The 12556-nt window shown below is 38.9% G+C and overlaps 1 protein-coding gene across 1 annotated transcript in view; it reads left to right on the top strand.

Moving 5' to 3' along the window:
* Nucleotides 1–12556, top strand: part of LOC103079147 (serine/threonine-protein kinase ULK4-like) — a gene marked incomplete at its 5' end in the record, with an annotated part of 395550 nt that overhangs the window by 145113 nt on the left and 237881 nt on the right. The window contains one exon of the mRNA XM_007464471.1: nucleotides 2830–2935. Within this exon, the coding sequence (XP_007464533.1) occupies nucleotides 2830–2935 (106 nt within the window). The remainder of the gene's footprint in view (nucleotides 1–2829; nucleotides 2936–12556) is intronic.

Raw genomic sequence — 12556 nt, forward strand, 5'->3', positions numbered from 1 at the left:
GTTGTTTGTTTTTTTGATATTGAGCTGCATGAGCTGCTTGTAAATTTTGGAGATTAATCCTTTGTCAGTTGCTTCATTTGCAAATATTTTCTACCATTCTGAGGCTTGTCCTTTCATCTTGTTTATGGTTTCCTTTGCAAAAGCTTTTACCTTTCATTAGGTCCCATTTGTTTATTTTTGTTTTTATTTCCATTTCTCTAGGAGGTGGGTCAAAAAGGATCTTGCTGTGATTTATGTCATAGAGTGTTCTGCCTATGTTTTCCTCTAAGAGTTTGATAGTGTCTGGCCTTACATTTAGGTCTTTAATCCGTTTTGAGTTTATTTTTGTGTATGGTGTTAGGGAGTGTTCTAATTTCATTCTTTTACATGTAGCTGTCCAGTTTTCCCAGCACCACTTATTGAAGAGGCTGTCTTTTCTCCACTGTATATTCTTGCCTCCTTTATCAAAGATAAGGTGACCATATGTGCGTGGGTTTATCTCTGGGCTTTCTATCCTGTTCCATTGATCTATATGTCTCTTTTTGTGCCAGTACCGTACTGTCTTGATTACCATAGCTTTGTTGTATAGTCTGAAGTCCGGGAGCCAGTTTCCTCCAGCTCCGTTTTTCTTTCTCAAGATTGCTTTGGCTATTCGGGGTCTTTTGTGTTTCCATACAAATTGTGAAATTTTTTGTTCTCAGTCTGTGAAAAATGGAAGGCAGATTCTTTACCACTGGACCACCAGGGAAGTCCCATTTCTGAGTTTTGATCAGTGTACCTTGGTTGAGTATGCTGTTAACATAGGGAACATCTGGGTGAAGGGTATATGGAAACTCTCTACACTGTCTTTGCAACTCTTCTGTAAATCTAAAATTATTTCAAAAGAAAATTTTATTAAAACTAAGTTAGTCCAAAGAATTCTAAGATGCTTCAGCATTTAAAAAGTAAAATAAAATTTCCACTCAGGTGACACCTTCTCAATGAGTCCCACCCTGACAACACCATGTAAAATGATGGACAGCCTCACTGCTGAACTCCCAACCCACCTTTCCTGCTCTGCTCTTTTCTTTTTCTACCATAGCACTTGTTATCTTCTAACACGTAGTCCAGTTTACTTACTTACTGTGCCTGGTTTTTTTTTTTTTTTAGTATTTATTTATTTGGCTGCTCCGGGTCTTATTTGTGGCATGCGGAATCTCTAGTTGGGACACGCGGGATCTAGTTCCCTGACCAGAGATTGACCAGAGATCGAACCTGGGCCCACTGCTTTGGGAACACAGAGTCTTAACCACTTGACCACTAGGGAAGTCCCTGTGCCTGTTGTTTGTTGTCTGTTTCCGTGAGGACAGGGAACCTTGTTTTGTTCTCTCAGGTGCCTAGAACAGTGCCTGGTACATAATAGGTCTTCATTAGTTATTTGTTGAGTGACTTAATAACTATGATATAACTTATGTTTAGATAACAGAGCAAACCATGTATTCTGTGTGTGTGTGTGTGAGAGAGAGAGAGAGAAAGGGAGAAAATGAATAGGAAAGGGTCTGGATGGAGTCTACTAAATTGATACACCCATAACTCTTTAGGATAGGACTCGTTATTAACAGAGTTACCAAGGGGCGGGGCCAGGGCTAGTGTGGGACAAGCTAGCCGCCTAGAAGCACTCACTTCCAGCAAGTGCTTGCATTGGCACAGTCCTGAGCGAGAGTGCCTCCATTCTTTCTATACTCTACGCAGCTGGCTTGCCTCCCCTAGTCCTGGAGCTTAAAGACTTTATTTTTATACTATTTGAAATTTTATAGTTTCAGTCACAATCAATGCTAGTTGTTTAATTTTTAAAAAATTCAGAAGAGTGAATAGGAAACAAAACTAAAGTTATTTTTTAAATTTTATTTTATTTATTTTTGGCTGTGTTGGGTCTTCGTTGCTGTGCGTGGGCTTTCTCTAGTTGCGGCGAGTGGGGGCTACTCTTCATTGAGGTGCACGGGCTTCTCATTTCTGTGGCTTCTCTTGTTGCAGAGCACGGGCTCTAGGCATGGGGGCTTCAGTAGTTGCGGGATGCGGGCGCAATAGTTGTGGCTCGCGGGCTCTAGAGCGCAGGCTCAGTAGTTGTGGTGCACGGACTTAGTTGCTCTGCAGCATGTGGGATCTTCCTGGACCAGGGCTCGAACCCATGTCCCCTGCATTGGCAGGTGGATTCTCAACCACTGCGTCACCAGGGAAGCCCCAAGTTATTTTTAAGATCCCTTAAAAGTTACAAATACGTTGTGTCTTTTGTGTCTTTGCAATGAGAAATGAAGGCCAAAGTTACTCCCTGCTGTATGATGCACAGTGTTAGGGAAAGCAAAATTCACTTTTTCAGGTCCCAAGTGTAGTTTATTACGCTGAAGCAGTGATGCAATAAGTCATATCTGACATAACCAGCAATGTGTAAGACTAAAGAAGGAGAATAGCAGTTTACTCTCCAAACTGCAGAAATACTTCTTTAAGAAGTTTTTCTTCTGTGATCTCAAAATCAGTTTCAGGTAGGGTTTCCTAAGTTCCACGTACTTGATTTCTGATCTCTCTGACTCCTTTGGTGCCCTTTGAAAGCACAGAGGGCTATGTGGTTGTCCCTCAGTGCACGGGCAGGGGACTGCATGCGGCAGTGCTGGCGCTGAGCGATTTATACTGCCTCCCGCTCACCTAATGCACTGATGGGGCCTTACCACAGAGGGGTCTGCTTCACCCAAGTGCAAAAAGATAATCATTCAACCTTGTAAAGGAATGCAGGGATGGAGGTCGTTTGATCATTTGTCTTTATTACGATGTAATGCTGTTTCTGTACTGTTATGATGGAATGGTGATCTGTTGCAGGAACATCAGGCGAACTTTCTGGGTAACACCATGCAAAGTGTGGTTGCATTGCTCAACAATCTGGTCACCTGCAAAGACTTGAATATGAAGCTACTTTATGAACAAGGTAAATGCTTCTCAGACTTCATCTTTGATTGTGTTGAATTTTGCCTATTTGTAAGTTTCCTCACTTTACACAGTAGAGAGTCAAGAAGTACTATTTAAAGTTGATCAATCAAAATCGATGTTTAAAGGTGTAAAAATAATGATAACGTTACCAGCAAAAATGGAAAGTGTCGTTAGATTGTGATAGATCCTCTGAGTTAATTCCTTCTCCCTCATGGCACAAAATCAATACAAACTCCTTACAGATGAGAAACCAAAAAGCAGAGTGTCAGCAGAGTACTGAGACTTATTTGTGCCTATCAAAATGAAAGCATATATGGTCAAAAGCACCTTGGAAATTGAGACTGGATGAGTTGAGGGTGGCTTTACTTTACACTTTATGCATATCTGTAATATTAAAATGAAAAACTTTTTAAGGACTTCGTTTTTTTTTTTAGAGTAGTTTTAGGTTTAAAACCAAACTGAGAGGGAGGTACAGAGATTTCCCATAAAACCTCTGCCCCCCCACCCATGCATAGCCTACGCCATTGTCAACATCACTCACCAAAGTGGTATGTTCTTTACTAAAGATAGACCAACATTGACATCCTAGTCACCCAAAGTCCTTAGTTTACATTAGGGTCCACTCTTGGTGTTGTACATTCTATGTGTTTGGACAAGTGTATGACATATATCCATCATCACAGTATTACACGGTGTCTTTTCTTTCATTGCCCTAAAAGTCCTCTGTGCTCTGCCTCTTCACACCCCTGCCTTCCGCAAACTCTGGTCTGTCTGTTGTCTCCCTAGTGTTGCCCTTTCCAGAATGTCATAAAGTTAGAATCACACAGTCTTTTCAGATTGGCTTCTTTCACTTAGTACTGTTTATTTAAGGCTTCTCCGTGTCTTTTCATGGTTTGATAGCACATTTCTTTTTAGCAATGAATAATTCTCCGTTGTCTGGATGTACCACAGTTGATTAATCCATTCACCTAACAAAGGACATCTTGGTTGCTTCCAGGTTTTGGCAGTTCTGAATAAAGCTGCTGTAAATATCTGTGTGCAGCTTTTTTGTTGTTGTTGCTGTTTAACATCTTTATTGGAGTATAATTGCTTTACAATGGTGTGTTAGTTTCTGCTTTATAACAAAGTGAATCAGTTATACATATACACATGTTCCCATATCTCTTCCCTCCTGCGTCTCCCTCCCTCCCACCCTCCCTATCCCACCCCTCTAGGTGGTCACAAACCACCTAGCTGATCTCCCTGTGCTACGCGGCTGCTTCCCACTAGCTATCCACCTTACGCTTGGTAGTGTATATATGTCCGTGCCACTCTCTCACCTCGTCACGGCCTCCCCCTCCCCCTCCCCATATCCTCATGTCCGTGCTCTAGTAGGTCTGTGTCTTTATTCCCGTCTTACCACTAGGTTTTTCATGACCTTTTTTTTTTTTTTCTTAGATTCCATATATATGTGTTAGCATACGGTATTTGTTTTTCTCTTTCTGACTTACATCGCTCTGTATGACAGACTCTAGGTCCATGTGGACTTAAGTTTTGAACTCCTTTAGGTAAATACCAAGAAGTGCAATTGCTAATCATACACTAACTGTTTGATTTTGTAAGGAACTGCTAAATTGTCTTCCAAAGTGGCTGTACCGTTTTTCATTTCCACAGTGAGTGAGAGGTCCTGTTCCTCAGCACCCTTGCCAGCAGTTTGTGTTGTCAGTGTTCTGGATTTTGGACATTCTGATAGGTGTGTAGTGGTAGCTCATTGTTTTAATTTGCCTTTCCCTGATGGCGTATGATATGGGGCATTTTATCATATTCTTGTTTTCCATCTCTATATCTTTTCTGGTGATCTCTGCTAAGATCTTTAACCTAAGTTTTAATTGGGTTATTTGTTTTCTTACTGTTGGGTTTCAGGAATTCTTTGTATATTTTGTACAAGTATCCTTTATCAGATCCGTCTTTTGCAAATATTTTCACCCAGTTTTGTGGCTTGTCTTCTGATTCTCTTGGTATTGTCTTCTGCAGAGCAGAAGTTTTCAATTTTAATTAAGTCCAGCTTATCAGTTCTTTCTTTTATGGATTTTGTCTGTGGTGCTGTATCTCAAAAGCCATCACTATACTCAACGTCATCTTGTTATGTTATCCTCTAGGAGTTTTACAGTTTTGAATTTTTTACAATTCGGTCTGATCCATTTTCAGTTACTTTTTGTGAAAGGTATAAGGTAGGTTTTGTGTGTGTGTGTGTGTGTGTGTGTGTGTGTGTGTGTGTGTTGCTGTCTAGTTCCAGCACCATTTGTTGAAGGGACTGTCTTTGCTCCATTGTATTGCCTTTACTCTTTTGCCAAAGATCTTTTAAGTCTATTTATGGGAGTCTGTTTCTGGGCTGTCTGTTCTGTTCCATTAATCTATTTGCTTATTCTTTCACCAGAACCACACTGTCTTTGATGTCTGTAGTTTTATAGTAAGTCTTGAAGTCGGGTAGCATCAGTCCTCCAACTTTGTTCTCCTCAGTATTGTGTTGGCTGTTCTGGGTCTTTGCCTTTTCATATAATCTTTAGAATCAGTTTGTTGATACTAATAAAATAACTTGCTTGGACTTTGATTGGGATTACATTGATTCTATAGATCAAGTTGGGAGTATTGTTGCATTTTAAACATAATATTTACTACTTTTATATTAATAAAATCTTTCATTTGAATGTTCATAAAAATAAGACTTGAATGAGATCAGTCAGGGGATAAGATCATTAAGCCCCTGTTCTGATTTTTTCCCCCAAGAATTTAGAGTTTTGTTTCTATGTGGTCATTATATTTAAATGTTGGCAGTATTTTTTCCCCCGCTAAGAAAAATGTGCATTCCCAGCAGTAATAAATATTGCCAACAGTTGAGGGATTTTAGTGCATAGAAATATTTATTCTTTTATACAGCAGCATCCTATTCTGTTTTATGAGTATGTCAGAAGAGACCGGTACTCTAATGGATATTAACCTCCAATCTTTTGCTATTACAGGTAGTTCTGCAATGAATAACCTTATGCATGCATACCTTCACACGGGAGCAGGACTATCTATAGGGTAAATTCCTGGGGTTAGAATAGCTGGATCAGGGGGTTTATGCATCTGTAATTTCCATAGATATTGACAAGGTGTTGTAAGTAACATGCCACTTTGTACTTCCATCAAGTCACGTGAGATTGGTTGTCTTCAGACCTAAGAGTATGTTATGTTTTCCCATTTGTTTGCCTTTGTTTCTTTATAGTTTTCCTTATATAGGCCATATGCATTTCTTGTTGTTTATCTCTTCCCAGGTTTCTTTGCATCCTTTTTTGCTTGCTATTAGAAATAAGGAATTTTCTGCCGATATAGTTTTCAATTTTCTTTTTAGTATGTGTTTTCGATTTCTATTTATTAACTTTGTTCCTAGGTTAATTCTCTTATTACTTTCCATAGTAATGGTTTCTAAATGATTCTGTTTACTTTCTGGTTATATAATAATAACCATTAGTAACCATCTTTCTTTTCAACTTTTATAGTTCTACTTTTTCTCTCTTGTCCAACTGCAAGATTCAAAGAGAATGAGATAGAGGATACCTTGGTATTACCTCAGAATCTTTTGTTCTGCTTAAGAAGTACCTATCTATCTAAATTTTATCTTTTGTAATCAAGAATAAATAATGACTTTTGTCAAATGCTTTCTTGGCATCTCTGGAAATGAGCAAATGATTTTTCCTTGGATCTATTCATGTAACAGATTATATTTCATAGATTACCTAATATTAAATCATCCTAGCATTTGAGTCAGTAACCACACTTAATTGTGATATAATATTCTTTAATTGTGCTACTTAAATTCTTTGTTAATCTTTTATTCAGGATTTTCCATCGCTGCTCATAAGTGGGATTGGTCTGTAGTTTCGTTTCCTGTTTCTTTCTTTTTTAAAAATACTGTTTTTTGCTAGATTTTGGTGTCATTGCTATGTTGCTTCTTCTTTTTTTTTTTTTAAGGAAGTTTTCTCTCTTCTTTTGAACTGAATTGAGATAGAAGAAATTATGCAGTGATAGGAGATGTAGGAATTCCATCCTAGCAGAAATTATGCCGTGATAGGAGATGTGGGAATTCCATCCTAGCCAGTGGAGAAACCTTGCTATGCACCTAAGTAAAGTTACACCAGCCTGAAACTAAAGGCTACTCTAGACCTGCCATAGAGTTTCCACCATGTCCTAGAACTAAGGATTAAACCACTATAGACCTTTCCTAACAAAGAATAAAACTAATCCCTCAGGGTCAAAAGATTCACAAGGAATTTAACTGCCTGCTAGAACAAAATGCCACTTAAGAGATGACAGTATAACCCACACTGTCTACAACATATTATCCACAGTGACAAGCATACAGCCAAAACTTAGTATACATGAAAAAGAAGCTAGAAAATGTGGCCCATGATGATGATATAATGATGATGATAAAATAATAATAATAATAATAATAATAATAATATAATGTCAGTTCAAACAAAGCCCAGGATCACCCAGATGTTAGAATTACCAGATCAGGCACTTTTTTCCTATCTGTTAAAAATGTTTATTAACAAATAATAGAGAGGTAAGATAACCCTAGCACCCAACTGATGCTTTCTTGGCAATCAGGAGATTTGAAAGGAGAGTAATGCTCTCACTGTATTATTCAAGGTGATTTCATGTGGTCTTGGCATTCTTGTACTTCCTAAAATCATCCCAAATTCTGGGAAACTCAAAACCAGGAATCTGTACCAGTTTTCATGTGTTGCACTTTTTTTTTTTTTTTTTGGATAGAGTTTTTTTCCAGCTTTTTAAAGATGCAGCCGAACTACAACAATGTGTAAGTTTAAGGTATACAATGTGATGATTTGGTAGGTGCATATATTGTGAAATGGTAGATCAGGCTTTTACACAACTATTATAAATATATCCAAGGCCAAAGAGAAAAGAGGTAGGGAATTTCATCAGAGAAATGGAATCTATGAAAAACTAGAGCCAAGTAGAAGTCTAGAACCAAGAAGTATAATATCTGAAATGAAAACTTCCCTGGAGTTTAGCAGATTAAAAACTGCAGAAGAAACAGTAACTAAACTTGTAAGATTAGTAAAGTTTTCCCATTTGAAGAACAAAGAGAAAGATTTTTAAAAAATGAAAGAATGTCAGTGACCTGCGGGACAATAATCAAGCCTTCTAATATATGTGTAATTGGAGTCCCAGAAACAGAAGAGGGATACTGGGGCAGGAAAAGAACTTAAATAAATAATGGCCAAAATATTCCCACATTTGGTGGAAATATTTGCTTATAGATCCAAGAAGCTAAGAAAACCCTTAGCAAGATTGAAAAACAGAAACTACCTAAGCACATAATATCCAAACTTCTGAAAATTGAAGATAAAATTTTGAAAGTGTTCAGAGAAAAATGACACATAAAGGAGGTCAGCAGTACAAATGATGGCTGATCTCTTGTTAGAAACAGTAGAGGCCAGAAGAGCAGAAAAATACCTTGAGTGTTGACATAATAAAAGCTGCCAACCTAGGTTTTTATATTCAGTGAAAATATCCTTTAAAAATGAAGGTGAAATATGGACACTTCAGATAAATGAAAGGAAGGGGAATTTTCTGCCTAATGGTAAATGTTACATTAACTTTTCAAGATAAAGGGAAGTGATACCAGATGAAAACTGAAACTCAGATCTGCAGAAAGAAATAAAACATACAAGGCAGGGCTTAACTAGAAAAGAATATCTTTTTTTTCCTCTTCTCTGAAATTCTTGGAAAGAAAACTTACTAGGCAGGCTTCCAGAATGGGTACATTGATGACCCCCATAAACCTATCTTGCCATGAAAGTAACAAAAACGCTGGAAAAAATAGTTTGGTAGTAAACTTTGTGAACTCTGGAAATTACCAAATTACTAAAGGCTTGCAACAATGTAAGGAATGTTTATTCAAGAAAAACTGATGAGTCTCTATAAGAAAAGAAGGCTCTCTGGCTGGAGCTCTACAGTGCCTAAATGTTGAAGGCATTCTCCAGCACACACACACAGCCCCTTGGCAAAGGTGGAAGACTTACTGATTCAAGGCATTTAAGGAAATCTCTGGCCAGTCTTTAGCTGGGTGCTGAGCTAAATGACACAGACTGCTGTGGCTTGACACTACAGGTAATACAGACTTAAAGAATTAGCACAGGAAAGTCACTGAACTAACTACAACAAAACAGCAATAACTGAAAACCGTGGGGGTGTGTGTGTGTGGGGGGTCTGATTTCCAAAGTTTATACATTATATGATCTAAGATATCCAGTTTTAATCAACAATTTAAAAGCATGCCCCAAAAAGATAAAAAATAGGAAGGTATGGCCCATATACAGGAAAAATGCAGTCAATAAAACTATTTCAGAGGAGATCCATATGTTGGATTAACTAGACAAAGATTTTAAATCAGCTGTTATCAATACATGCAAAGAACTATAGGAAGCCATATCTAAAGATTTAAAGGGAAAGCGTGAAAATGATGTCTGCACAAGTTGAGAATATCAATAAAGAGATAACATTATAAAAGAGAACGAAATGGAAATTCTGAAGTTGAATAGTATAATAATTGAGACGAATAATTCACTAGAGGTTCTCAACAGTAGATATGAAATGGCAGAAGAAAGACTCAGCTCATTTGCAGATGGGTAGGTCATTACTACTGACCTTATACAAATAAGAAGGATTATAAGGGAATACTATAAACTAACTATATCCCAGTAAATTAGATAACTTAGATGAAATTTCTAGAAAGGCAAACTATTAAAATTGTTTAAACTATTAAAACATCTGAATCATTGTTCCTTTTCCATAAGAATGACCCGTATTTATAGCTTAGTAGGTTTTTCAGCCTGATTCCTGTGCGTAGAAGTTAGGGGGCCCCAACACCTCTTTTCATTCTGAAAATGAATTATCCCTGTCCTTTTTAGTCCAAGCTGGTGGTTCTTCTGACGTTATAATTCTAGCAAAAACTTTGTTAGTTTCCTGTAAATCTTATTGAAGTTTATTCCATTAAACAAAAAGCCTGCCCATGAATCCTTCAAAACATTCTCCTCTCTAAGTTGGGCTGAGCGTCAGGATACTGTGGAATAATGCCTGTGAGATTCTTAGTAGCCCTATTGGCCAGCTGAGAGAGTGGATGAGGAGTCAGATGCCTGAAATTGAGATTCCAGAGGTTGCAGCTACTGGCCCATGCAAGCATGGGATTGCATGGCCAAGGCAGGATAAAGGAAAAAATCCTAGAAGACAGAATCTTAGGGAATTGAGAGGTCAGGCGTGGAAGGATTGTCTATGATGATGGAAGGCATCTACTGAAATTTTGTGTTCAGAGGACTGTTAGATTTGGAGCACCGGAAGAAGCCCAGGTGGATTTAACATTGAAGCTTAAGTGTCAAGTGCCCTCATTTATGCAGGAATAGTTTACATTCGTAGTTTTTTTCTTCTTACAGCCTATCCCCACTCCCCAACTGGATAAGCTTCAGTTCTCATAATATCTAGCCCCTTGCTGTGTTTTGTGGAGTGGAGTGTACATCACAACAATAATTATGGCAAGAGTAGTGTTAGTGTAACGTTGAGCTCAGAGAATAAGGCGGCAGGGGTGATCTAGTGGTCTGAGGATGATGGCAGTTGGAGGAGGGGAAGTAGGTGGGACAGACTTTTGATCTGAGATTCATTACATTATAGCCTGCCAGCTGGCTGCTTACTTTTACAAATAAATTTTTGTTGAAATAGAGATATGTCCATTCATTTGCATGTTGTCTGTGGCTGGCTTTGTCATATAATAGCGGCGTTGAGTAGTTGAGACAAAGACTAAAATATTTTCCTTAGGGCCTTTTAAGAAAAAGTTTGCCAACATCTGGTCTAGAAGCAGCAATGGGGTACAAGGCGACACCACTAAGGCCCAGTGTTAAATGCGGACAGAGTGGACAAGGAAGTATCCATCACTTGAAGGTCCTGCTGAGGAGACAAGGCTGTAAAAGGGGCAGGTTTCAGGTAGAGTAGGAAGATAAAATGTACATATAGACGAGAAGTGGATGATTTGAGGGATTTAGCTGATAACTGACTATGAGCTCCAAATATCACAGTGGAAGGGGTTCAGAGGTTGGGCGGGGATGGGATGTGGCCTCTGAAAGGAGATGCGCAGATCCCCTTGCTGTTTATACTACTTGTGGGTGGCTGGGAGTCCTGAGCTTCTTGTGACAGCGTGAGTAGGGACGGAGGGCATGTTGAGTCCAGGTGGTCTTAAGGCTGAGAAGGGTGGTCAGGCTACAAGTGTGGTGGGGTGAGGAAGGGTAGCGGGATTCCAGGAGTACACCGAGGTTGGGATCTCCTTCCTGGCCCTTGCGAGGCCCTTGTGGCTGCAGGAAGTCTGATTTCATTCTCCAGAGATAACACCAGGTCTGACTTTCCGTTATACTCTGCTGCTTTCCAGACTCTTTGGCTACTAAATGTGTGGGCTGACTTTTCCAAAGTTGGGTAAAAGAGCTGTTGGGTGTTTGCCAACCCAGAGTGTATTAAGATTCAGTGGAGCATGGCCACATGAAGAGTTACTAATGATCTGCCACTGTAGGGGCTTGAATGTATGCGGTTGGCTTGAATGAAGTCGTCTTGTTAATTTTTATTTTGGATCAATTCTAGCTCAATCATTGGTTTATATATTCATTACTTGTCATACAGAATTAAATTCCCTATTCCAAACATAGTTAACTTGTAACAGTAATACCTTAAAAAATCACCCCAATATAAGTGAGCTGTACTGCAGAGGAAGTAGAAATGATCATTCCTGCCTTGAAGTGCTGCATTACGGTGCTCTATTAGGCCAGCGTCAAACTGAGTTTCATCCTCAGACCACACACTAACACCTAGTGGTAGAATGAATTCTAAGGCATCCTTTTTTTTTCCCCCTCCCATTTTAATATCTCTGAAATAAGTACATCAACCATTGCTATCCACATGGCAGTCCTGATACAGTTATTGCTGCTGGCATGTGTGTGTTGAACCTTGTGGACTGGGTGTGAGTGCCCTGGAAGTGAACCCAGAGACCTCAGGAGAGATGCTTTGTAGTGCTCTCTTGCATCCGTGCTCTCATGGAACAAAGCTTACGGAGCAACGTGGACGTTGATGATTCCGAGTTGACAAAGGAGAAGACTCAGCCTCCAAATGGGAAGAATTTTTTAGAAAAACTCAACCAATTAATTTTACTTAGATTTCCTTTTTTATGTATTATAAAGGCAATATACGAGAAAATCCATATCAAAATGAGTCTCAGAGCACTTGCATTGAGTGTAAGATGAAGTTCTAAGTGGTAAAGCGTGTGCCATGTAATTGGTAGCGTTTTTTCGTTCTTAGTGGCACATAAAATAATACCGTTCCTTCTGATCACTGGCATCTTCGACTCATTGAGGTGTGGTAGGTAATATATGTGAGGACCTCCGTACAGCATCTGCCACCTGGTAGGCATCCCCAAAAGTATGCAAACTCTGAGAATTAGAGTCATTGACACATCTCCAGTATGCAGCTGCATTGTGTAATTCAGGTTTTTTGCTTAAACATTTTCATTTTTAAATGAAACGTTTAGGGAAAG

This window comes from Lipotes vexillifer, unplaced genomic scaffold, assembly GCF_000442215.2.
Source record: "Lipotes vexillifer unplaced genomic scaffold, Lipotes_vexillifer_v1.1 scaffold798, whole genome shotgun sequence".
Classification (NCBI taxonomy): domain Eukaryota; kingdom Metazoa; phylum Chordata; class Mammalia; order Artiodactyla; family Lipotidae; genus Lipotes; species Lipotes vexillifer.